Source organism: Triturus cristatus, chromosome 9, assembly GCF_964204655.1.
Source record: "Triturus cristatus chromosome 9, aTriCri1.1, whole genome shotgun sequence".
Classification (NCBI taxonomy): domain Eukaryota; kingdom Metazoa; phylum Chordata; class Amphibia; order Caudata; family Salamandridae; genus Triturus; species Triturus cristatus.
This window is the reverse complement of record NC_140592.1, coordinates 1,215,365,905-1,215,393,250: the sequence shown is the minus strand read 5'-3', so window position 1 is coordinate 1,215,393,250 and position 27,346 is coordinate 1,215,365,905. Positions and strand designations below refer to the sequence as shown.

Here is a 27,346-nt window from a genome sequence, read left to right as displayed (position 1 = left end):
AGGTTCGGGGTCCTCCCTAAATACTAAAGTTAGGGGCGTTTCAGGTAGGTGCAGGTCAGGACCAATGGGTCCCTTCCTTGGGGTGGGTACACCACCTATTGTGCCACCCTCTAGTGCAGAGGTCTTCAAACCTTTTGATGCCGAGACTCGCTTGTCAAAATTCTTTAGACGTAAGGACCCCCTCCTGGAAAACAATTCTAGAACCTGGTACTCCTCATCATCGACAACCATAAACTCCCCCAATTCCCACAGCAAATCATTTTTACGGTGAGGAAATAATATTGCACAGTGTGTAGCCAACCAAAGGTCGTGAGCGTTGGGTGTGGTCAGAGGTGTAGCTAAAAACAAAGGTCCAAATTTATGAGGAACTAGCGTAGGGCAGCGCCGCAAGTCTTGATGCGCTGCCCTACGCCAATGCAAAAGGGCAGAAATGCCCCATATTTATGAAATACAGTGCATTCCTGTCCTTTCCCCTTGTGTTGGCGCACAAATTACTGCCTAGCACCAACGTAGGCAGGATTGTGTCTGTGCATGAAGGGGCACCTTCCGGCACAATAACAATCCCAAGAGGCGTTTCCTCTTTCATGTGTGCTGCAGAATGCAGCACACATGGAAAGAGGAAGAACCAAGGAGAAATTAAAACATTCTCCTCCGCTGGTGTTTTGGCGCTGCCCCAGGTTTAAGTGATTTTGATAATATGGGGCAGCATAAAGATCCATGGGTGTTGCGTGAGAACCCCGGACGCAACGCCTATGGAACACCTCCTTGACGCAGAGTAAAGCTACGCAGTGACTTGCTCTACTTTTTCTTACTCCATATCTATGAGGCCATGCAGGGTGACTTTGTGCCGCCTCATAGGTATGGTCGAGACACTTGCTCTGCCTGAGCATGAAGAAAAAAAGTGATGTTCTGGTGGTGCAAGCCTCTCATAAATAAGTTCCAAAATATTCTGTACGTTTGTTAGGTCTTTCGCAATCATGTACCTACATATAAAGCGTAAAAAAAAGGTCTGTGCGTAACCAGGGATCCACAAAATTAAATCTTGGTTGGTGCAGTGGAGAATAGTGACTTGTGTATTTTTAGTGCTATGAGGTCACACCCTATGACAGAAAGCACTGTGAATATGCAAGTTGTTGTAATCCTTCCACTTGGTACGTTCCTTTCCCCCCCTCCTCTCCTCCGCCCTTTGGTTCCACCCTCTCCCTGTCACGAACATTCCACTGCACCCTTCAAGAGTTATGCTGGAAACTGTGGTGGTGTTTAGACCAATAAAGAAGAGTTACCCCTTACCTGCTGTTGGTCTTCATTATAACACAAGTCATTATTTTATAATTGCATTGCATAACACACAGTATAAGATAGACTGATACAAAATGTGTAAATAGCTTTACGATAAATTGGTGCTTCCAAAATGTAGATTTTAGTAATAGCAGGGTGTACGTAATGCAATTTGTTTTTTACATAACTGTCCCTTCAACACCTCCTTAGGAGTACTAAGGGCTATGCTATTTAAATACACTTAGGATTAAATACAAGCACTTCACAGCCCAGTTGTTAACTCTTTGCACTACCACTAAAAAACCCAAATCTTTTTCATCCCAAAGGTTGGAGTTATTCACTGGGTCTGGAGCACCCTTTGCACTTGCAGATTAACTAATAGGACACATTTGCATTTCTTTCAGACGAAAAGCTTTTCACAGCACAGGAGACACAGCGGAAGCATTTTAACTAGAGAAATTAGCCTTCCCAGGTGGGCTGTCTATTTCCAAAACAAAAATAAGCGTTTTGGAATCCAGGCACAAGGAAGGCTGCAAAATAAGCAACCCCCTTCCAAGTACTCCACGGCCTCCCTGGGGGTCGCGCTCCCCAGATTGAAGACCTCTGCTCTAGTGGGAGGGGGGCATAAAAGATGGCAGGGACTGAGAGTTGTGCCTCGCCTCCTTCACCTGAGGGGTAGAGTTAGCAGATGTGGGCACACCTCTCCTGCTATTTTGGTTTTCTGCCGATTCTCCCTCACAACGTGGGGGTTAGAACTGGTGGGGGCCAGTTGCTGGGAGCAGCAAAAGGCAGGGTCAGCTAACAAAGGCGGCAAGCCTTTGAAGCTTCCCCTTCGAGGACCCTGCCCATCCTGGGGGAAGAGGCTTGGCACCTCTGCACAAGATGTGCTTTGTTTCAGGACCCAGAGAGCGGGAGGCTCTCGACCCAGTGGTCCATAAACATGGCTGGGGGTGGCAGCTAGCGAGCAGCCTCTCAACCAGGACACTAGAGTTCGGCTGTTTTTGAAGGGGCATCTCGAAGATGCCCTCTGAGTGCATTTGGCATTGAATCCAACCCTGGCATCAGTGTGGGTTTAATAGGTGAGAAGTTTGATACCAAACATCTCAGTCTTCAGTAAAGCCATCATGGAGCTGTGGAGTTCGGGGTGCCAAACTCCCAGCCCATGGTTTAAAAATGGCTTTACTGCACTTACAATACCTGTTAAAGGCACTGGTACTGTAGGGGCCTAGGGCTCATGCTACTGTGCCCTCACATGCGGTATAGTGCATTCTGCCTTAGGGCTGTAAGGCCTGCTAGAGGGGTGACTGACCTATGCCACAGGCAGTGTTTTGGTAGGCATGGCACACAATGATGTGTGTGCCATGTCCACTTGTAGTTTTAAAGGTTCTCCCCCTGTCACACAGACTCGAGGGAGGAGTCTCTGAGGGTGGCAAATATATGCTTCAGCCCTCAGAGACTTTTTCTGGCTACAAGGACCTTGGTGCTTCTGGCACCTTTTACTTGGGACTTATATGTAAGCCAAAGGAGGGCCAATGTAGGAGCACAGGTACAGTTTTGGGGAAAGAACACAGGCCCTGGGTGCCTGATTAGCAGGAACCCAGGTGTTATAAATGGGGGGCTCTAGTTGGCAATGGTTTGCAACTTGGTCGAAGTAGGGACCCTTCTTCCGTGTCCGGGTAAGGGATACACTTCTAAAATAACCCCTGCTCACCCCCTTAGTAGCTTGACACGAGCAGACAGGCTTATCTCAGAGGCCAGGACTTTCACTCTTTGATATCAATCAATCAATCAGAGCATTTGTAAAGCGCACTACTACCCGTGAGGGTCTCACGTCGCTAAGGTGTGGGGGAATGCTGCTACTGTTCGAAGAGCCAGGTCTTGAGGAGTCTTCTGAAGGTCTGTAGGTCTCAGGTCTGCCAGAGGCGGATGGGGAGGGTGTTCCATGTCTTGGCGGCGAGGTGGGAGAATGATCTGCGATTGAGAACAAAGCATCCCTAATGTGTCAATAATATATATTTCTTTTCAATCAGGCATGAAGAGGAACAACTGGCAAGAGCAGGATAGACCTGGTTACGTCGACTACAGCCAATACCACAGTCCTCGTGGAAATACGAGGCACAAACACAATGGCCCTGACAAAAGGTAGGAAATCATTTATGGTGAACAGAATAGAAAGTTGATTCTGATATTTAGAGGTGATTGTGAGCATTTGCTCTTCAGACTTTTTATGAACAGTTGGCTGAGTAAATGCCTGTGCTCTGAAATGAGCCATCCAATGGTTAAGACTTGCATCTACGGAAATAATGAATTTCCAATGGCCTAGGATGGTAACCACAAGTCACTTTTGTACAAGCTTTTTATCATTTTAGCACTTTGCTGTCTGAGAAGCAGGTGCAAAAAGATGGGGGAGAGCGCATTGTTTGTGTGAGATTGTAATCGTGGGAGGAGCTGACAGATGAGAGAGGAAGTGAGGGAGAAGGAAAGATATGAAGAAACAGAACAAGCAACAGAACCAAGCTGCATGGACCGAACAAGCCGTGTTAGTGAGGTGCAGGGAGTAGGAGACCTACATTGTAAGTGTGTGATAAAGATGAAAGAGAGGGCGTGTCAGTCCCTACATTCTGGCTAAATCTTTAGCAATCATTCTTCCCAGCCCGAATTCTCTTTATTTGATCCATCCCATGCCCATCCCACAAAGCGTTCCATTTTGGCCCAAAATGTTCCCCAAATACTTTGTATAAATGTTCAGCCCCTCTGCTCAACCCTGCCTTTCCAAACCAGATTGGACTTTCAAACTATAGTCTGTCTTTCAGCTTGACATTCAGGACCCCTCAGTAAATTAGCCGTATCGCCACACTCTTGCTATGTCTGCCTTTTGCTCTTCAGCTGTGGATTTGTGTCTCAGAATCAAAGTTATAACAAGAAAAAAAAACTGGCAGTCACTGCAGAGTTCAATGGTTCAATGTACTTGGAGTCTGAGCACACATGGTCATGTGTTATACTTACTCTGGTGTGGATAATTTCAATCTGCAGTGCTCTCAATCCATATTCTTTCACAGTTCTGAAGCCACACTGTCAAGTTCAGAAAAGCACCTATCAGAGATTCAGTTCACAGTGTGTGATAAAGAACTCATTCTGTCGAAAAAAAGTAAGACATAGTGAGATTGTGTGATGAGCAGGACATACAGAGTGAGTTTTAGAGATGTGTAAAGACTCCTAGAAGTGGAGAGAATAGAAAGTGCTCATGCTGCAATCTCCTTAAAGTAGCAGATCAGTAAAGGAATGAAGACAGGCGCAAGGAACACAAATCTCTCCTGTTTATTCAACCTTCTTACCCAAGAGCTTCTACTATGACCTGTACTTCTCAGTAACCACCAGCTTCCACCACAAAGCACGGTCAGGCATGCTTAGGAAAGACTCCACCCTGCTGCTACCCCTGGCAAGAGTTGTAGGCAAGAGAAATTCATGTTTTTGGTATGTCTAATTAAAACAACTTTGGAAGCATTTTGCACTTGCATCTTGACATTTATTACATCTCTATCCATCTGAATGATATCCGCACAGAAATAAAATGCAGCTTATCTTGCCTTTTTGTACTCCCCTTTTTACATAAATTCTATGACATAAAACTGTTATTGCACTTACATTTATCTGTATATTGTAGCAGAAATTATATATCATTAACCTTTCAACTCTGAATTCGAAATTGGACTTATTATCTGCTATATAGTGTCAAACGGGCATTATCATCTGATGGAAGGAGATGTGGCGTAATGGTGAGAGCCGCTGACTTTGGACCTGGGGAACCAAGTTTAAGTCCCGGAATGGGCTTATCCTGTGATTCTGGGCAAATCACTTAATCTTCCTGTATCTGAAAAAGGAACAAAAAAAAAATTTACCTTGTGTAATGTAATCTGGTGCTTGTTTAAAGCATTCTGATGCCTTTGTTCAAGTTTGCACTACATAAAACTACAAAACAACAAAAATAATGCTGCTTGATAAACTAATTATTATGTTTCTTATGTTAGTCATTTATATTGAGGGGAGACATACTATGACCAAATAGCATCTCATGACGCTCAACTTTCATAAGATATAACACTTTAGTCAACTCAGGCTATTCATCTTGCCAATCTAAATGGCCCAACAATAACTCCAAACACAGTTTAAATGGCATTTATCCATTAGGCAATCCACTTAATGGTAAAGAGAAAAAATAAATTCTGAAAACAGTAAAAAAAATAAAAAGCGAGAAGGGAGGTTGGAAAAAAGGAAAATGAAATGAGGGGCACCAGAAGGCATTTTTTGGGAAGGAACCCTAAAAAGTCCTTCCCATCTGTACAACTAGGAATTTCGGTTCCAAGAGGAGTCGGGCTGCGAGTATGAATCCCACAGACCGTACAAGTCCAACCTTGTCACACCTCTGCTGAATAGCATGGCTGAGATTAGCACTTCGGGTTGCACACAGCTCTCCTCATCAGATGATTATTCCTCTTCACAGTTATCAAAGAGCAAAACAGCTTTTAATTCAGTCGTTAGTAAATTAATATTATTCAGGTTTTTCTGTCTACAGCTTTTTAGTTTTTGTAACTAAGAATACTTTTGTGTATTGCTACACATGCAACCAAAATACTTCAGGCTTGTAGATTCCCCAGTCACTTGAAGAATAGAACATGGTAGGTGCATGCCTTCCCATTATGCATGTGAAAGAGTTATCATACGCCACCACTCTGGCAACAATAACCTTTATCTAGTGTGTGTTACATTTGGCCTTCTACTGGCACTGGAAGAAAGGTGACCACCATCTTAGTTTTTGTGATGTCTCTAGGATGCCTTCAAATTGCTAGGAAAAACAACAGGCCACAGGTCATCCTCAATGATTCCGTGCCCTTGGGTCTCCTTGCATCCAACCCCTCATTCCAGAATATTGTGATTGGCCACCGGGCATCTGACCCATTGATGCCTCTGTTCGACAGTATCGTAGTTCTTATAGTCAGGTCACGGATGTGGAATTCCTATAGCCCGACGCCCAGGACATAGTGTTTGGGGTCAAGGGCAACAAGTTTTCATGTGTATTTTTTCCTTGGGACAAGTAGGCCCAACCCCCTACAGCACAACCCCTTTGGCTGCCAGTTTGCAGTACCACATTATGAATCAGGCAAGGGCACTGTCTGCAGCTATGGTATTATTTTTGCCCATATGTTAATGCTGTTCAAGCTTGTATTTATGGTTCATTAATTGGAAGCCTTTATTATTAGGGTGAGTGCTCTAAGTAAATGTTGTAAGCTCTGACTGCACTACTAACTATGGTTCCAGTATAAAAATGTGTACACACGTTCTCAAAGTTTAGTAATATGAGGCTATGTATAATGCTCCCAGATGCTCTCTGATTTGATGCATATATTTGCAGAAGCTTGAAAGCAAGATTGATGATTCTTTGCTTTCAAAATAAAATGTTCATAAAAAAATGAAAGCATTTTGCTAAACTACTGTAAGCATTCAGGTGCTATTTAATTGCAGCATCATTTAGTAACACGTGTTGATGCATGCTAGTATTTCCCAAAAATATTCATAATGGAAAATCAGTGTAACCAGTTTCAATAAGATTATGGGAAACAAAAACAAACGAGCATTGGCAAAGCCAGTAGGTCTGAAATTGGTGGTCAGCTTTTTAGTTTTGTCAATGCGTGACTTATTTTGACATGGTTTTTGTAAAACCTTATTGGTGTGGGAGCTGCTGGGCCCTTCCCAATATAAAATAGTTTTTTGGTCTTAAAAAGCACACACTACCACAGTAGTTACTGACACTGAACAAAACTACTTTGTGTGCGAATATGCTCCTTGTGAAAGTGCTGAATGCTGTCACTCACAGTGAAGCCAGCCAATACAGAGAGAGAAACAGAATTTTAATAAACACAAAAGGTCACTGTTAACGCCAGACCAAATTAAGGGCCCAATTATTAAAGAACGTCTCAAAAGTGCACCCGTGGTATATGGCATTGCATTAGGTGCAGCTATACGTCTTTCGTGAACAAGAAATAGTACTCCTAGGAAATATTTGTGAACTGTATTTTAGCATGTACAAAAATGCATGTGTAGATTTTCTCATGCGAAAATCTGAGTGTTTGCAAGTCCACGTTCCCTCCAACCTCTTTCTTTCCAACTCTGGTAGGTTTACATCAGCCATTGTCAGGAGTACATTTCTAACATTTCTCAGTACGGGGAAAAATTAGAGAAGGGCTGTTGAAGACCCTTAAAGCATGCAAGTTAGTAGGTTTGCACAGGCTCAAAAGGCCATTCTATCCCTGGAACTATTTCTTACCAGTACCTTCAGCCCCAGTATGTCGATCTGCGGAAACTTGGCAACATAAGGGGATTGCAAGTATTCAAACACTACTATGGTATGAGCCCTGGCATAATCAGAGAGGCTATATCAAGATCCCTTATATAATAAGATTGCTGCCATAATTTGTCGCTGCACTACATGGCACCAGAGGGACAAGTGGATTTTGTTACAGGACAAGTAGATTTATGAATCAACCTGCCCCATGGACAAGTGGATATTTTATTAAATTCCACACCCTGCAGGCGCAACAGATTTTGTTCTCTGTAGCCGATGCCTGGCGGACACCAGCAGGTCCACCGAAAGAGAAAGACGTCAGAGAACAGCACAAGGAAGGTGTTAATCTCTCCTGACCTTTAGTTACCAGATTTAAATATGCATTTTTTCTGTTCCATTTTGTAAGAAACAGTTGCACCTCTTTTATTTGTTATTCATGCACTATTCCAACCGATATATTGCCAAATACACTAAGACAAATAGGATTTGGTTAAGAATACAAATTTGCCAATGAGTTTGAATATGGCAGCAATGAACAGAATGCAAAAGGTACAGTGCTGCCATCACTATTGAATATACTTGAGCAGAGTAACTGAAATCAATAAAAGCACATTAGTTGGAGAAATTCCTCTAGGTTGGGCTTTATTTTATTTGGTCAGATATTATAGCTTTTGATGATTCTTGCTAAATATAATTATCTAATGCGAAACTGTGTCATTAGGTGTGAAACTGATGGTCATCACCCCTCATCAGTTGCAGGCTCAAGCTCTACTGATTCCAGACGTCTTTCTTCTACTTCCTCGCAGACCTCGCCTGCTGTGGGTAAGTAACCACTTGGTGAATTGTCGATCTCTATGACATGGAGAATCCGGGCGAGGCAATACGGATAGCAGGTCACAGCGCACAATAATTGCATGTCTGTCATCGGTCTATTGCATTGCACAGGAATGAGACCCTAATGAAAACATTTTTTTAATGCATATAGTTAATTTATATAGAGTGAACATTCATGATTCTTCTGCATGAAAGCGTTACTTTTCATTTGTCACACAAATGAACAAGACCTAAAACACAGCTAATGCCATGCGATGGCTTGTGGTCGAACAAAATCAAGCCAGCCGTGCCCAAAATGTTTATTGACAACTTAGTGATGCCAAAGTATAAACTGATTACAAGTTGCTAGCGCCATATGCCTCAACGAAGCGCTTGGTGAAAGAAATGGTGCTCTGGCTCAACTAGGGTGGAACAGCGATGCTAGATGCAGGGCAGAAAATGTCTATTAGGGGCATTTAAATACTTTAACAAGATGTCAAATTGTTTGACTTACTGCACATAGCTTGGGAGAAGATTTCTGGATTTGTTTGTAGGTTTTGCCTGTGCCTCAGGATTGTCAAATTTAAGTCAGGAAGATGTGCACTTTGGTATGTTCCACCAGGAGGTTTTCTTTCAGGACAGCTGCCCTCTACATCGGCTTGAACTGGTCTGCTCCTTCAAGAGTCGCCAAATCTGCAACTCCTTGTAGAGAGCATGTAATGTGAAAGCATATCCTTAGCCATACCTTATGACACAGTTCCTCTGAACCATCAAGTAGCTCCATATGAAAAAAGGCATACACTGTTGTTTTCATATAAGCATGTCCACCTTGCACAAGCAGCCTTCAGGTTTTTAAGTTCATTTTCCCTCTTGGGGACATATTATAAGTTGCCCAGAGTGGGATCCCTCTTGGACATATCACTACTGTCAACTAAAGATTTTTGCAGTGTTTCCAGGATATCGATTCCTAAAACTCCTGATACATTAGTTGGGGGCCTGGAGAACCAGACCCAGAACCATCAACTGAGCTGAGGGCACTGTAGGCAGCTGCTGTGTCTGGCCCCCACTTACCTGAATATTTAAGAATGGATAGCAGAACAAGCTCTCTGCTGCTGAAGAAAAAGAACATTTTCCCTCCCATGGCCCCTACTTCCCATTTCTTCCATCCTCCAGAGCATTTATCCTACTCTTACTGCAGGTTGTAAATGTTCGCCCATTTTGACCCGTTGCTTCTCGCAGAAGATCTAAAACATGCAGGATTGGATCTGGTATTCCAGATTCTGCATGTTATTCCCCATTCAGGGGGAAACAACTTGTAATCCCCATTATTGCATGGGATGACAATGCCAGATAACGTAAACTCTGACTCGTGTATCTTCCCGCGATTATAACGGGGGACATTTAATGGGGGATCATATTTACTAGGGAAGTATAAGTGCCCCCTTCAAACCTTTGTCTGTTGAAGGCCTTCTTATTCTCATCTGTGGCCAAAGATTCCACACAGTGATCCATAAGTACTACTGTATGTTCAGTGTCAGTCATAAGTTTTTGCATCGCAGCCAGGTAGACTTCCATCCTAAACACTTTTATGGCTACTCACAGAGTTAACTTACATGTGTGAGTAGTATACATTTATACATTTACTCTTAAACGTGTGAGTAATTTAACTTCTTTTGGGTATTCACAAAATCTGAGTGTAGGTTACTCAAAAGTGTAGACTTACATGTCTCCATCCCTGAAGAAGGGGGGTGAGCCAGATTTACCATTGTAAGTTACTCCGGTCAGAAAGAAACCGTAGTAATTCCAGCATCACACATGACCAACCACCGATTCTGCAGTACCCTCCTATAGAAAAGTATGGAGACAGGGACTTAAAATAAAACCCCACATGCAATAATATTTAATTGGATTATTTAAAATAATAAAACATATAATTTAATGTTTTAAAAAGTCTAAAAATAGAGCATATTCGTTATTTACTTATAAAATATTGTAACAACTTTTTTTGAATGTTTATATTAAACATTAAATTGTATTAAAACATGATTTTTTTTATTTTAATGAATTCTGTTAATCATTTTCAATAATTATTGATATAAAAATAAATCATCTTTTTACTGTAGGTCGGAATTTATTTTTTTATTTAAAATTCCGAAAAATATGTTGTACCTAATGTAATATAGTTACGTTAATGAAAGATTTAATTCAAAATTAAGTTAATATTGCGTCAGCATTTTGTAATTTGATACTAAATTTAAAATCAGTATATAACATTAATTTACATTAATATTTAACTGAAAAATATTTTTACTGGAAACGTGCTCAACAATAAATATGCAAGAATGTATTTTTCGTGTTGTAATGTTAATATGAATAAGGGTTAGTTATGGCCTTATTGTGAAAAAAATCATATATTTTCATAGAAATGATCAATGGACTAGTCATTTTGATAGCACGTAAAATGTTGTCATCATAATATCACATCATTAAGTTTTTATCAAGAAAGCATTTTATGTGAATAAAAAGTACCTGTAAAGTCACACACGTTACCGTGTTGGGGGAGAACACACGTGAAAAACACTGCAGATAGAAGATATATATTGCTTTGTGACAGATAGTAGATGTATATACAATACTAGGCTAAGCATGTGTTAAAAAATTGATCCATTAATGGGTAAGAAATAGCAGGCCACTTGGAGTTACTTTGATGTATTCCAAGGCCTTATGTAATGGTTGGTAAAATTTTGGTTGTGGGTCAACCTGGGAAGGGAGTCACAAAGAGAGTGGCAACGTATAAATCTCTGATAGTCTGGTTATTTTTCACTCTCTGCCCAGTTAATGTGAAATGTAACGGATCCTCCTTCATTTGTATCTACACAATTAACTCTGGGGGATTGGGTACAAGACACTCCATCAGGACGAGCATCTGTTGGAATCCATTGAAATGACAACAGGGGAAAGGACTCTGTTTTCAATGTGGTTATAGTTGTAGGAAGATGAAAGGTGATGGGTGTCCAGTATAGGCCTTGTGGTGTGTGTGTCTTCTTAACTGTTAGGCTGGCGATATACTAGAAAAAGTTATCATATTTTTAGCTGATTACAGAATAGTGAATTCGTGAGCAGTGCATGTCTACACTTTTGCCAACCCTTTTGTGCCATAGGTGACGGGCTGAAACGAATACTCTCTGCATTAATATAGAGGTAGCGGAAAATTAAAGCCACGTACATTTTATTAAAATATGTGATTTTTTTCATTCTAAGGCATACCTTATATAAATTAACATAGTTTTACAATTTTTGTTTGGGATAGGGGCCTCATATCTTTTTCATATAAATACTGTCCGAAGGCCAATTCCACTGTTTCTTAACTATTTTCAGCCGGTCTTCATACATAGTGAATATCTGCTTTCAGGATGTCTATTTAATGTTCCCCGTGGTTGGAGCTCCTGAAGTAGTTACCATGAAAATCGTGCAATGCCTTAATGTTTCTATGATTTATGTACAGCCTTGTGCCAGCCCCTTGAAAAGGACTTGTGATAAAGCGGATACTGTTAAAAGATACATCAATGGGATGAACTATCTATTTCAGCAGCCAGTCCATTAACTTTGGTGACATTTCCCGTTTGAACACCCTCTTGGGCTCTGTAAGTTTAGTGAATGCTAGGTTTCACTGTTCTTTGGCGTCTCAGGGATTACAGAGGAAGGATCGGTATAAAGTAACTATGCCTCTTTCTATGTTCCATTTCTGGAAAACAATGAAAATTCCCTTTTTAAGGAACATCTTGTCTCCAAGTAACGAGAGATACCCTATTCTCCTCAAAGACACAACCCGTAAATACATTTCACTTGCACCACCCTGTATACCTCCTCACCTCCTGAATTAGTGCAGGTACTTTCATACCCTCCAGTGATGTCGATGGCAACTTCAAGGACCCGGAGTTCCCTACAGCCTCTTCCCATTCCAATCATGTGGCCTGATGACTGGATTTGGTACACAAGATGTGCAAGAAAGTAGTTTAGCTATCAGAAACAGTGTTAACCAAAGCAACTGTTTGGCCAGGCTGTCTTAATATGTTTAATGGCCTTCACATTACAACTTTGCCAGTGGAACTAAGCACTGTGGTCTCACTAATGTTCAGAACATGATGTTAACATACCTTTTGGCAGGAGAATATTCCGAATCATTTATATCTGGATTTCCTTTTTAGGCCTGACAAGAAACAACTCGAAAGAGTGGGAACAATCTAGGAGGGACACCTGCAGGCAAAGTCACAGCTCTCATGAAGGGAGAAGACAGAAAAACTGCCCCCCTAACAAAAGGTATTGTTGTGTCCTTAAACAGTCTGAATCATGTTGGCAACCCTCTGATATCCCATTATTGTTTTACCACTTAATAATGCTTCGTTAAATCAGGGTACACTTAGCCTTTCTGCATCTTTGATTTTACATTATTATTCTGAATCGTTGTTTTTCTCCAGATACAGGAGGATAATAAATGGTTTACTAGTGAGTGGTCCCAATGTATAATCAAAGCTAAAGTTTCCCTGTTTCAGATCACTTAGGCATTGCCTAAAATCTATATTATAGGGTTATACTAAATATAATATTGAGGCTACCTCTAGTGCAAAGAGCCCTCTTTATGGGGAGTTTAGTCATTTGGGCGATAGTTGACCTTAAATGTCATGTTACTGTTGTAACCAGTAATTGAAATTCTATAGCTTCAAATGACTTTCCCAACAGAACAAATGATAACTATATGTATGCCAACATTTTAGTACAGGAAAATGGGATACTTAAAAAAAATCAAAAAAATCGAGGGAATGTATTTTATCTATTGACTACTAATCAATCAAACTGGATTTGTAAAGTACTGCTTATCACCTGTGAGGGTATCCAGGCGCTGGTGGTCGCTGCTGCTGGATGTAGGTTAGTTGAACAGCCAGGTTTTTAGACCTTTCCTGATTCTTGCAGGGTGGGGGAGCTTTGTGGCCTGGTAGGAGAAGAGGCGGCCACCGATTCTGCTTCAGCAGAGGCGGGGAGTATGGGAGAGGAGGGTGGAGCGCACCTGTGTTAGGGGTTGATGGAAGTTCAACCTGTGGTTGATGTAGGCTGGTTCTTGGTTGTGCAGAGCCCTGTAGGAGTGTATTAGCATCTTGAGCTGCATCTTTTGTGGACGGGGAGCCAGTAAAGTGCTCTGAGGTGAGGGGTGATGTTGGCCTGCCTCGGGAGGTCGAGGATGAGCTTGGCACTTGAGTTCTGAATGGCCCGAAGTCTGTTTAACAGCTGCACGGTTATACCCACGTAGAGGGTGTTGCCGTAGTCCAGGCAGCGGATGACGAGGGCTACGGTGACCGTGCATCTGGTGTTGGTGGGGAAACACTTGAAGATTTTCCAGAGCATGCGGAGAGTGAGGGAGTAGGTCGACGATACTGTGATTATCTGTTTGTCCACATTGAGTTTGCTGTCTAGGTTCCTGCCGTGTTCTGTGGATGTGGGTGAAGTTCCCGGCTCTGCTAGCCACCAAGAGTCATCCTACATGTAAAAGTGTTTAATAATGCTCTGCAATCAAAAAGAATTCCGGAATCTTGGAAAGGCTCTTTAATAGTACCAATACATAAAGGAGGGGAGTGGTCAAAACCAGAAAACTACAGTCTTATTACGCTCCAGGATACTGAAGCTAAGCTCTACGCTGGGATACTCTTGAAAGCACTTTTAATTGGTCACAAGAAAAGCAACTTATCCCACCTATTCCCCCCTAATCAAACTGGGTTTGTCCAAGGTCTAGGTACATAATCTAATATTGTAGCACTCTCAAAAATGATAGATAAGTACAAAGCAAGGAATTAGCCAATCTACTTCTGCTTTGTGGATTTTAAATCTGCATTTGATTGTGTTCAACGCGGCCTACTGTGGCAAAAGCTGGTTAAACTGCATATACCACCTTGCCTATTGAAAGCGATCCGAATGTTATATTCGGATACATCGATAAAAGTGAAAATGGGTGATGGTTCTATTTTGTCTAGAAAATGTAGAACTTTTCAGGGTATGAAACAAGGCTGTGTACTTGCACCATACTTGTTTAATTTGTTTTTGGCTAATTTAATTCAAGACCTAGATGAAGTTAACGCACATACCCCAAGCTTAGGAGAGAAGTATATATATCTAATCTCTTATATGCTGATGATGTGTTATTGGTGAGCCAATTAAAGGTTGGACGGCAGAGATTGATAAATAAAATATCGAACTATTTGTTACTTAATGAAATGGTAATAAATGAAAAGAAAACAAAAGTGATGGAAGTAAGTAATAAGATTCACAAAAAATAGAAGTGGTTTTTAAAAACTCGGCAACTAGAACAAGTTAAAACATATAAGTATCTTGGTGTAATGTTTGATATTCAAGCAACATGAAATGGAGATAGAAAGGAAATTCCTTACTCTTGGCATGTCGTTCCCTACAGAGATCATTAGGAGGTTTCAGCCACCAACCACTGCTAAAGATAATATCAGCAAAACATTTACCAACTATCTCGTATAGGAGCGAGGCAATGCGGTGTACAAATGCAGTAATATTAAATAAAATTGTTGCCATAATATTCAGATCTCTGTTTAACATACCATGCAACGCAACGCGAACACAGAGACGATCAGAATTTGGTCTGTTAAACCAAATCATTGCACGAAATGGATTGTATGTTAAAACCTGGAAAAGAATAAAAGCAAATATATCAAACCAGTTAGATCAAGCACTTTGACATGAAGTTCAAACTGATCCTAATTTACCAACATGGAAGTACTTATTAACTGAGGCAATAGAAGATTTGTCCATTTGCTCAATATGGGAAAATTCGTTAACTCCAGCAATTAAAAAAAATAAAAAAAATCAACAGCTTAATGAAAAAAACATCATTGTTAATGGACAAATAATTATTTGTATCTTGGTCACATGCCTGGATGATTATAAATGTCTAAATCCACAGCCTTATTTAGAGTTTGGTTGGTCCCCGCGACAAAAAAGAAAGTTTATAAGAGCACGATTTGGAATTTTCCCAGGCCTCAAGCATGCAATGCCGTGGCTGAGACAAACAACATCAACTACCTGAGATTGTGTAAACATGGTGAAGAGAATATCACCCATTTAATTTGTATATGCCCGGCTCTATTAGACCTAAGACGTAGACTGCTAAGGATACCATTCAACCAGCGGGACATTCGCTCATGCAGACAAGCGGTGCTAGCATGTCTTAAACCATCTGATATGGAATTGAATTGTATTTTTGTAAATTATATGAGAGCAGTGGATGTATGTGACCATACTTTTAAGCCCTATGTAATGAAAACTTTCTTATCCATTATATGAGGAAATTGTTCCTTGTTGGTTCCCTATGAATGTAAATATGTAAAAACTATTTTAACAATACTAATGATTTTAACAATAATGGTAAAATTGATTACTTTCATGATCTTTTTATTCTTTCTTATATTGTAAGATTTTAATTAATCAACCATAAACTAAACTAAATATAAAAATATAAAACAAATACAGGGATGTATTGCTCCCGAAGAGGAGTATCTCTATTTTGTCAGAGTTGAGTTTGAGGCAGCTGCTTTGCATCCAGCTGGTGATGCTGGTCATGCACAGGTGGAAGTTGGCTTTGATGCTAGCGGGGTCTGCGGATAGGGAGAGGATGAGCTGTGTGTCATCTGCATTTGATATGATGTTCATACCATAGGTCCTGACTAGTGTGGCTAGTGGGGCCATATAGATGTAGAGCGGAAGGCGGATGCTCTGTGTTCTTCCAGTGAGGAAGGATGAGATCCATTTGAGGGCATCTCAATGGGTCCCTAACTCATGGAGTCTTTTTAGGAGGGCATGGTGGGATACGGTGTCGAAGGCAGCCAAGAGGTTAAGGATGAACAGGGCTGTGGTTTCTCCCTGGTCTAGGAGATCCCTGATGTCACCCATGGCTGCAATTAGGGTGATTTCCGTTCCGGATTGGGATGAGTCCTGTAGATTTTTGTTTTCTAGGTGGTTGGTGAGTCGGCAGTTGATAGGTTTTTCCAGAACTTTGGCAGAAAAAGGGAGCAGGGAGATGGGTTGGGAGTTCTTGAGCTTTTCTGGGTCTGTGGATTTTTTTTGTCGAGTGCTTTAACTTCTGCGTGTTTCCATTCCTTTGGGAAGGTGGCAGAGCTGATGGAGGAGTTGAAGATGGTGGCGAGTTCCTTGCTGATGGTGCTGGTCCCCAGGTTAAACGTGGTGGGGGCAGGGGTCCCTGGGTGCTCCTTAGTGGGTCGAACTCATGATGGTGCAGGTGATCTGCATGCTGAGTTGGTCCCAGGTTGTTATCCTAGGGTTTGAGTGGAGGTAGGTGAGGTTGAGGGGGTTGTGAATGCTGGCTATGTGTGGTTGGGGGTCGAAGTGTTCGTAGATTGTAGAGATTTTGCTGTGAAAGAAGTATGCTAAGGTGTCGCAGAGCTCTTGAAAGGGGGTTATGGTGTTCTTGGTTGCTGAGGGGTTGGGGAATTCTTTGGCAGTGCTGAAGAGTTCTTTGCTGTGATTGGCGCTGGCTTTGAGGCCGGTGGTCAGGGTGTCCCTTTTAGCGTATTTCAGTCGTTGGTGGTAGTTGTTGTTGAGGGCCAGTTAGAAGGAGACTCTGTCATTTGGCTTCTTGCTGGAGCGCCAAATTCTTTCCAGTCATTTGCAGTTGTGTTTGGTGGATTTCACTTCCTGTGTGAATCAGCTGGAGTGCTTGGTGGGTCTGCCTGGTTTTCCGGGGTTGAGGGGGCGGCTATGTCCGTGCATTCGGTGACCCATGAGTTGAGGTTTTTGACAGCCTCCGCGAGAGTGGACTTGGTTTCCCTTGGGGGTAAGGGGCATGCTGAGGGTGTGGTCCAAGGGGTTTCAGCTTCCCTACTTCAGCTCCTGTGGGAGGCGATGGTCTGGTTGGTGGGCGTGTTAGGGGTTGCTGTGATGGAGAAGTGGACGATTGAATGGTCTTACCAGGTAATTTCAGATGCATGGCTGTATCTGCTTCTGTTGTTGGGTAAGAAGATGAGGTCTAGCGTATGTCCAACAACGTTGTTCATGCTCTCGAGTAGGTTGGCTATGTTTGCGTGGTTGGGGTCATCGATGTGAAAGTTGAAGTCTCCAAGGAAGAGGAAATTCTTGCAGTTGATGGCCAGAGGGACGATTAAGTCGGAAATGGCCTTGCAGAAATGGGGGCGTGCTCTTGGTAGTCTTATGCGAGGGTGCCTGTGATGATGGTCTTGCTATCTGTGTTAAGTTGGAAGTTGAGGTGTTCCATGATGGGGATGGTGTTATAGGTGGCGGCTGTGCTGTGCAGGGGTTCTATGTGGATGATAGTTGTTCCACTTCCCTATTTGTTGATACGGTCTCAGTGTATGATCTTGTATCTGTTCGGTGTGGCGTTGGTGATTTTGGGTGCTGATGCGGTGTTGAGCCAAGTCTCGTGAGGAAGATGATGACTGGGTGAGGGAGGTGATTGAGTCTCAGATCCCACTGGTGTGCTTGTGGAGCGATTGGGCATTGATCCGAAGGCATTGGAGAGTCTTGGCGCAGTGGTGGTTGGTGGGGGCCGTGAGCGAGACTTCTGAATATGCAGGAAAAGGACATTGACCAAATTGGGAAGGTCCTACGGTTTACCGTGGAAATACGCAGCTGCAGTTCTAGTGGTGTCTGGGGTTGAGGGCTGATATCTCGACACTGGTGTAGCTGTGGGTGGGTGTAGATCTAGACACGGTCCGGGCGCCGATGGCCTTGCCTTTGGTGCGATGTGCCCGCTGTGCACATCTGCTGCGCAGGTGCGCTGCAGACCCTAATTAAGAATGTTCGGGGGGGGGGGGCGGGGTAACTGTTAGGCGGGAAGCAGGCGGTCCAGAGATTGAGAAAATACTGAGCGACAACAAGAGAGAGTGTTTAATTTGGAAGAGGCAAAAGGAAAAAAGTGTTTATGGAGGAGAAGAGATACATTTTGGAAAAAAATGGAAGAAGTGAGCAGTTAGGAGAAGAGGATACAATTAACAAACAATAAAAAGAGCAGTTAGGAGGAGGCAAGAAGGAAAAATTATGAGTAGTTAGGAGAAGGCGAAATGGATGAAATGAATAGTTGGGTGGAGGCAAGAAGGTAAAAACGAACGGTTAGGAGGAGGAAAGAATGGAAGAAATGAGCAGTTAGGCAGACGCAAAATGGAAGTAACAAGCAGTTAGTACAAGGCAAAGAATGAAGGAAAAATGTGGTTAGTGGTGAGAAGAGAAAGTATGAATACTTGGCGGAGAGCGGCATGCAGCAGCAGATCACCGAGGTTGACAGGGCGGTTTGGCAGCAGTAGTTGGGAGCTGGCCCAGGAACTGTCTCATGAAGCAAAGGGAAATTTTCGCTGGGAGACAGCGAGAATAAACTCATTTTTGGCATTACAATTTGAGTATCCTGCCTTAATCTGATCTGTTAGCATCTATGTAACTATTTTTAGTGTTCGAAATAAAGACCTAATTTGTAAAAGAAAAGTAAGAAAAGCATTTCATGTAAACCAAGACACTCAGTGGCTGGTGATTTCAGCATGACAGGGATCTCAAAAAAAGCATTTAGACTTAAAAGAGATGAATAAGAGTGGCATGGCCGATGACCCAAGACAACAGATGCACACTAGCACGTCTCCTGTGTGACACTCAACCATCCGTAATTATCCTATAGTCACATATATTACCAAGGCTATGATGCTGATTCTAAAGAAAGATTTTTAGTTTATTGCTTAGCCATCATATAACAATCCACTAGTAAGGAGTCACTGACTGTGGAAAATGTACTCCCCCTGTTCTACCTTGTGGAACCAGAACACCTTCCCCATTCTATAAGCACCTTCCGCATTGTATGCCTCACACAGGCTCGATACAACACATCTCCTTTTCTCAATAAACATGTGAAACATTTTATAACATATAACTGTGACGCTAAAACGTCCATGCATGAGAACACATATGAACCTAATAAATAGCCATAGGTTAAATTATATGAATGGTAAATTTCACTGTCATGACACTTCCTAGCATGCAACACTTCTCCTCCTTCCAAAATATTAGTATTGCCTTTCACTCCAAAAATCTTCTTAAGTTTGGACCACTTAGACTCTTCCTTCCTCCTAGGTATCCCTATCTTTGTAGGCACCTGTGAGAAAGTGGCTCTGTATATACTGTTCCCAAATAGGTACAGTGTGCATAGAGTCCAAAGTCCCCGGAGGTTTGGCAGAGGCCGAAGGTAGATATAACCTTACTCTCTAAAGTGGTAGCTTGGTCGGGCAGTAAGGCAGTATCCGAGGACAGTGTAAAGCCTTTGTTGTACACACTCAGTCAGCAAATGGTCTCACACACTCAAGAACTGAAATCTACGCCAATGATTTGTATATAAAAATATATGGTTGTTTAATTTTAGAACCAACAAGAGGTATCAAAATATACTTTCTCAGAATGAGATGCTTTAGTTAAATACTTTGCAAGAGGCAATTGACTTGAAATGCGATAGTTACAGTTTGTTGCAATAGGCACCACAATTTCAAACACAATAATACATTGAGCTCAATGTGAATTTTAAGTTATATGCAATTGATTACTTTCAGGATTACTTTTCTAACTCCAGGAATGGATCCTAGATTCAGTCCTGGGACAGTTCTTGGAAACAAATGAGTAAATACGTTTTAGCTACTGTTGTGATTTTTAAGCAATATTTTGCTATTTTAGAAGTTGACAGAAACTTTTTCTGATCAAATTACCAATGTTATCCTATGGAAGGAAATTCACTTAGCAGGTAAGTAGGGTTATGGTTTCTTTTTCTAGGTCAGTGTTGGATCCTGGATCCAGCACTAGTGTACCACCTGTAAGCAGTTGAGAAGCTGCGTTTAAGTTATACAGGCGATTTTTAAGGAATATTTATAAGTTTGCAAAATCGACACTCGAAATTTCACAGAAAAACAGTCAATGGCTTCCTATGGGAGAAAATTCGAGTTACGGGTAAAGTATGTTCTCGTTACTTTTGTAATCCAGTGCTGGGCTCCTAGGTTCAGCACTGGGACATCTATCTAAAACAGGCAAGTAATTACGTTTTTATCGTTGGCACGATTTTTAAAGAATATTTGTAAGTTTCAAAGATCGACACTTAGAAACTTTTTCAGCAAAAAGCTGGCAATGATATCCTATGGAAGGAAATTCAAGTTACTGGTAAGTACGGTTAAAATTACTTTTCAGGGTCAGTACTGAGCTATAAGATGCAGCACTGAGGTCTCTCCTGATAACAGGTGAGTAAATCGGAATTCGTTGTTCGGCTGATTGTAGATGAATATTTAAAAGTTTAGAAACACCACACTTAGAAGAATTTCCAAGTGAAACCAGTCAATGTTAGCCTATGGAAGAAAAGTGAGTTATCGGCTTTTAGGTAAGTACTCGACTGGCAGAGTTAAGGTTCTTGGCATAAACTCAGGGGTCTCCCAGGGTCATGTAGGTACAGTTGGTACACCCTCAGCGGCACAGAGGCAGCCAAGGTACAGAGGTAGTTAGGCCCAAAGTTATCCAATGAGAGGCAGGGGGCCTTTGGTCGGTGGCTGCTGGCGAGCAGGCCACGCGGCTGTGGGAACTGGGCTCCTCGTCACTTGCTCAGGGAAAATGGGGAAGTAGATTAGGACATAGGTTGCACTGCCAGGGGCACTTGGGCGGCTGGGTGCAGGGTGCTTTTGAGCCGTCGGGCGCTCAATGTTATTCAATAGAGATCTTTGAAAGTGAACAAAGGCTGCAGGCTCGGGATGGAGGATCTTCAGGAGCGACCAACACATCGAGGGGTACGTTGGGATCTTGGAGGATAGGTAGGCACCCAGGAGTTGGGCACCGGGGGCCGTGGGGCACCGGGTGCAGGGGTGTCTTTCGACGTCGCAAAATCTTACCCCCTGCTGGTCGCCTTTGGAGGGGTCCCTGGTTCTGAGGCTGCAGGCGTCATCCGGGTCGTCGAGGAGGGTCCTTGGCACTGGATTCCAGGTCAGAATCGCCGGGGGGACGTCCTCAGGATCTTTGTCCACTCGGGCACAGGCCGGGCTCGGCGGGTGCAGAGTGTGCTGGATTCGCGGTTCCTGGCTGGTACCAGGGGTATTGCTGTTTGAGCAGAACCACTGCTCGTGGGAGTCCCAGTCTCGGTAGAGTCTCAAGGTGGTCAGGTCCTCCGGAGTTTTTGAGGTTGCTGACCACTGAAGGCGCCGGAGTTCCACAGGAGCAGGTTCAAGGATCAACAGGCCGGTAGGGCTGGGGCCAAGTCAGTTGGTGTCGTCCTCTTGTTAGCAGCTGCGCGGCGGGTCTTCTGGTTTCTTGATCTACTTGCTTGTTTTCGAAACGGGATCTGAGGAAGGAAGGTTCAGGGTGCCCCTAAATACTAAATCAAGGGGCGTTACAGGTAGGGTGAGGGCAGGGACCAATGGGTCCCTGTCCTGGGGTGAGTACACCCCCTATCCTGCTCCTCTCCGGTGGGAGGGGGGCAGGAGCCTAGCTGTGATTGGGCAGGGCTCCCCATCCTCAAGATGGCCGGAGCCCGGAGTTGTGCTTCACCTCGCCTCTCCCACCTGAGGGGTGGGGTTGGCACAGGCTGGCACACCCTCTTTCCTCACGTAGGGTTTCCCGCCAGTCTTCCCGCCAGAGTGGGGGTCAGAATCGGTGGGGGCCAGTTGCTGAGTACAGCAAGTCGCCTGGGGAAGCTCACAAAGGCGGCATGCCTTTGAAGCTTCCCCCTGCCCATCCTGGGGAAGGAGACCTAGCACCTCGCCCAGGATGTGCATTGTTGCAGGCCCAGGAGAGCGGGGGCTCTCCACCCAGGAGTCCAGCAACATGTCTGCTGTGTGGCAGCCTACGCAGCCTCTCAGACAAGACGTGGATTGTAGGTTAGGTTTCAGGGGGCATTTCTAAGATGCCCTCTGTAATGCATTTTACATTAAATCCCATACTGGCATCAGTGTGGGCTTAATGTGCTGAGAAGTTTGATATCAAACTTGTCAATCTTAGCCATTATGGTGCTGTGGAGTTCGTAATGACAACCTCCCAGCACCATATACTCTTAATGGCATCACTGCACTTACAGTGTCCAGGAATGGCCCTGGGTACTGTAGGGGCACAGGGCTCATGCACCTGTGTCCTCACCACTGGTATAGGGCACCCAGCTAGAGGAGTGGCTGATGTATGCCAGGGCAGTGGGTCTGTGGGCATGGCACACAGGGATGTGTGCCATGTCGACTCTGTGTTTAGTTATGCACCAGGACACTCAGCCTGCAAAGGCAGTGTGTGTGTGTCAGGGTACAGGGCCCCTAAGGGCGGCACAATAAGTGCTGCAGCCCTTAGGGGTCTTCTCTGGTCACAATGCCCTGTGTACCTAGGGTACCATTTACCAGGGGCTGACATGTGGCCAGAGATGCCAATTGGGTTTAGGCTTTAGTACAGTTTTTAGGGAAGGAACACAGGCCCTGGGTACCTGATTGGCAGGGACCCAGGGCTCACCAAGGAAATGTGCATCAGGTATCAGGAGAAAAGTGGGGGCGGTTACTGCAACAGAAACCTACTTCCTTACAGCACCCACTCGTTCTTCTGAAAAGTACCCAGGTTTTACCCATTGCCTTCCACTGCACTTATCCTGGTACATTGACACCTGCAGAAACTCTTTCTCAAACCCACAACCTCATTTGCTGAATTGTCCTTTTTAGCCATCCACTCTGTATGAAATTTGAAATATGATTCCCGACCATGCAACACCCATGGCACAGTTTAGGGTAGTTTTCTAACTCAACAATAATTTCCACACTTCACACTTTCACTGTACTTTTCTTTTCACATTCAGTTGTATATTCTTACCCAGGACACAGTTCAAATGTTCTACTAATCCATTTGAACAAGGATGATACAAAGGAGCTCTTTGATATTAAATCTCCCACCTTTTCAAAAAGTATCCATTAAACACAGTATGAATTGGAGACCCTTATCTGCTTTTTCTGGATGTCCTAATCGGTGACACATGATTCAAAAACTCAGTGATTCTTGCTGTTGTTGACGTGAGCTATAGTTCCACATCCAAAAAGTAGTTTTATGTCTGTTCATTGTCATAGTTTGTTATATAATTGAGGTTTTGATCTGTCGTTCCATGCCAGTCCAGACAATTATAACAGCATCTCTGCATCGGCCCTAAAAAATCTCCCTCTCATACCATACCAGAAAAAGGTTGCCAAAGAGGGGGCAAACCGGGAACCCATAGCTGTGCCCTGTAGCTGGTGGTACCACTCTGCATTGAACAAGGAAAAGTTATTGGTCAGTATCAAAATAACCATCTCTATTCAGGACTCGAAAATTAATCATAAAAAGTTTACTAGACCTGCAGATTTAGTGACTTAAATAATCTATTCAACCTAATTATAATGCTCTTGACCCATAAACTGGTTATCCTGGGCAAATATTTAATTCACTGAGCTGCCGTTTTCTTCTTTATCACATATGAGAGCACCTTCAAACGTGTGAGTTCAGCATCTCTGCTATACAAAATAACTTTTGTTTGATTTAATAGAGTACACATTTGCTGTATATGTAATATACATTTTGCCACGTATAGGATAGGATACACATGACTGTTGACTTTGCCTCTTAGTTAATTAACAGCATTGTTAGCAGTACGGGGGCAGAAACGTTTCTTAAATCATGTGTAAAAACGTTTAATAAATACGTACTTATAGCATCAAGTGGTAGCACACTGTCATTTGCAATCAGCAGATTTTCATTTAAAATGGCAACAAAATTTCCCACTGACATGCAGTTTTACTGATAAAACTAAATAGTGGACAAACAATGTTTAGAAATCGAGTTTCTGCAATTATTTGTCATTTGCACATCACCAAGTAAAGTGTTTTTATTTGTTTCGCTCCTATTTAAATCTTTGCTTGCATCACACTTCGGAATTACAAACAAAATGTGATTTTGTAATTCCTGATATATATTTTTGAATATTTGTACCATTCTTTTACATGCTGTTTAAATGTTGTGGGTTAGAAAATAAACCTGACATTGTACAGCATGTTTCACCATGATTGCCAGGTAGATCACTTGACAAAATGCTCTAACTGTAGCGTGAGAAATGTCAACAGCATTTTCCAGGATAAGATCATCAGCAATTAGTAAAAAGACAAACTGACATTTGACCTTCATCCTTGAGCAGAGAGGAAAATGTGTCAAAATAAAACAAGATTTAAAGGCATTTTAATTGCTCATTCACTTTCTGAAGGAACAGAACACCTGTTCCTTTCCAGTTTAAATTCACTCTGCAGAACAGACGAGTAGGTCCTATAAATAGCTCGACCTGATAACACCTAACTCGCCATAGCGAGTAGATTTTTCGAGCCCTGCTATTAATATTCTTATATGATCCAAATAATTGTTTAATCTTGACGAGAAAAACTGTTCCATAGCAGTCAATCTGTCCTTTCTTGATACATGTATAGAGTCCAACTACATCCACTGTTACAAAAAAATTCTGTGACTTTCTTTGCAAACACATCTATTTCAATTAATTGTGTACTTTGTGGAATTAATTTCGGGAGTGTATGCAAACCACTATCAATTTGTAATCTAGTATAATGTTTAAAGCAGTGTTTCACAAACTGTAGGGCGCGACTCAATGGTGGGTCTTGAAAGTCCTGCTCTATATGTAAACAGGGCTAATCATTTTAACTCCTTGTGTGCTAAGGAGGAGATTGTATCCTCCTCAGCACCATTGGAGCTGGCTGCCCTGTTTATTCACCAGTGATATAATGCGAACAATGTCCTTAAGTCCAGTATGAAAACAAATCCTTCGAAGTATTCCCAAGCAAGACTCTGAATGCGACTTCCAGCACTCACTTGTTTCTGTTTTCTTTTACTTCATGAAGCCATTTCAAAAGAGAATATGCTCACTATATATGATCATGCACAACCATACCACTTGTGTATGACTTTTACTCATAAATTGAGAAATAGGGCCCAGAGCTGCTGACTATGCGTGTTGGCTCAGCATTTGTATTGATTTTGGACAAATAACGTAATCTCCTGTGCTTATAATAAAATTAATCTGATCTTGTGTAGCTCTTACCTGAGCCCCACCTTATCTAACATCTATATGTCCCCCTTAGCTTATCTGGTTCGCTCTTTTGATCTGTGTTAGTTTTATACAAGTATGACACACATATTATTTTCATCATTTCTGAGACCATATCCTCCATTCAAGACAATTCCGAGCATATATAAGTGTGAATGCCACCTGGATACATTCCGCTTGTTGTTAGTTAAATTCATATAAAGTAGAGGTTTGTTGGCTTGGTAGATAAACACAACTTTAGACCAACAAGTGGCCTGCAGAAATGGGTGTTTATCCCGCTGCCAGGTCCCTGGTCAGGAATCTGGATGTCACTATTGATCATGAACTGTCCAAGGCCAATCAAGTGGGCAAAGTAGCGGAGGTATGTTTTTCCATTTTAACAATGTTGCATAAAATCTTCAAGATCCTACCCATTTAGTCCTGAAACAATTATTCAAATATTCAAGCCCTGCTTGTATTCAGGTTAGAATATGGAAACCCGAGCAGGCACATGCTACAAAGAGATGAATGAGAGGTCAGGTTTTTTCTGTGTGTGATAGAGATGGAGATTAAAAAGACATTAGAGCGGTGACAAGTGTAAGAGAGATCTAGTCAGGTGCGAAAGAGAGTAGGACACTTGAGAGCGATAGGCGATAGCTACCAAGACAGGTGACAGACAGCCGAGAGTCAGAGGGGAAGACCGTTGAGAGGGGTTAGCAGTTTAAAAGATGCAAGACATAAGAATGAGAGCTAAGAGAGACCGAGAAGGAGACACAAGTGTGAGAAAAGTGAAAATGAGACAGCTGGCAATTGACAGACAAGAGTTAGAGGAAGGTAGAGGAAACGGGATTTATTAGGAAGATATATCTCAGAGATGGATAGATAAGAGACAAGTGATAAAGAGATAGCTGAGAGAGAGTGGGGAGACATTCTAAAGAGGTGAGAGACTAGTGAGAAAGTTTGTTCAGAGAGCAGGGGAGGCAGAAGATGGCGAGGAAGACACTTGGGAGAAAATGGTGAGAAGGATCACTCAGAAAGAAGAAAAGACAGGTTTGAAAGGGGGACTCCATAAAGAGACAGGTTAGAAAGACAGCTGAGAGAGTTGGGCAGATGGACAGCTGTGAAAGTGATAGCTTAAAGAAGGAAACAAATGGGAAAGTGGTGATAAAGTGCAAAGCTGAATAGCAGACTGAGCCATTATACCATTTAGAGCGTGAGAGAGAAAGACAAAAATTATAAGAAGACGGAGAGGTTAGAAAGAAAACATATATGGGAGAGGCAGGGAGAAGGAAAGGTGAGATATATGGAGGTGATATCGAAACAGACAACGGACATGAAAGACAGGTGAAAGAGGTAAAATAAAGACAGACTAGGTGAGAAAGGTGGGTGGGAGAGGGAAATAATATTAGGAGTTCAATGAGATAGAGGAGAAGACAGGAGGGGTGAGACAGAGACAGCAACACGTGACTAAAGTGAGATAATAAAAGGCTGACTGTTGAGAAACAGACAACTGAGGGGAGGGTGACAATGGGTCAAAGGCAATTTAACGTCACTGTCTGTGGTCATCCAATGACATGTGATGTTAAATCTGCTGCCCCTGGCATTTTGGTGAATCGACAGGTGTGCTTCAGCAGCCGAAGTCCTTCCATAGAGGGGCCTATTGAAGGAATGGAAGTGGGAAATGCAGAGGTGGCACCGCAAGAGACTCCTCCATTACAAAGCATCGACTTCCCTTCCTCCTTGCCACATTACACATGTCAGGGGCAGACTAAGGCACTTCCTGCCAC

The 27,346-nt window shown here is 42.7% G+C and overlaps 1 protein-coding gene across 6 annotated transcripts in view; it reads left to right on the top strand.

Moving 5' to 3' along the window:
- Positions 1-27,346, top strand: part of DCAF4 (DDB1 and CUL4 associated factor 4) — a 291,122-nt gene that overhangs the window by 58,937 nt on the left and 204,839 nt on the right. For 3 of the 6 annotated variants that reach the window (XM_085627274.1, XM_085627273.1, XM_085627272.1), the window contains 3 exons: positions 3,309-3,420; positions 8,340-8,440; positions 12,640-12,751. In XM_085627274.1, the coding sequence (XP_085483400.1) occupies positions 3,309-3,420; positions 8,340-8,440; positions 12,640-12,751 (325 nt within the window). The remainder of the gene's footprint in view (positions 1-3,308; positions 3,421-8,339; positions 8,441-12,639; positions 12,752-27,346) is intronic. The other 3 variants (XM_085627275.1, XM_085627277.1, XM_085627276.1) reach the window with 1 other exon arrangement.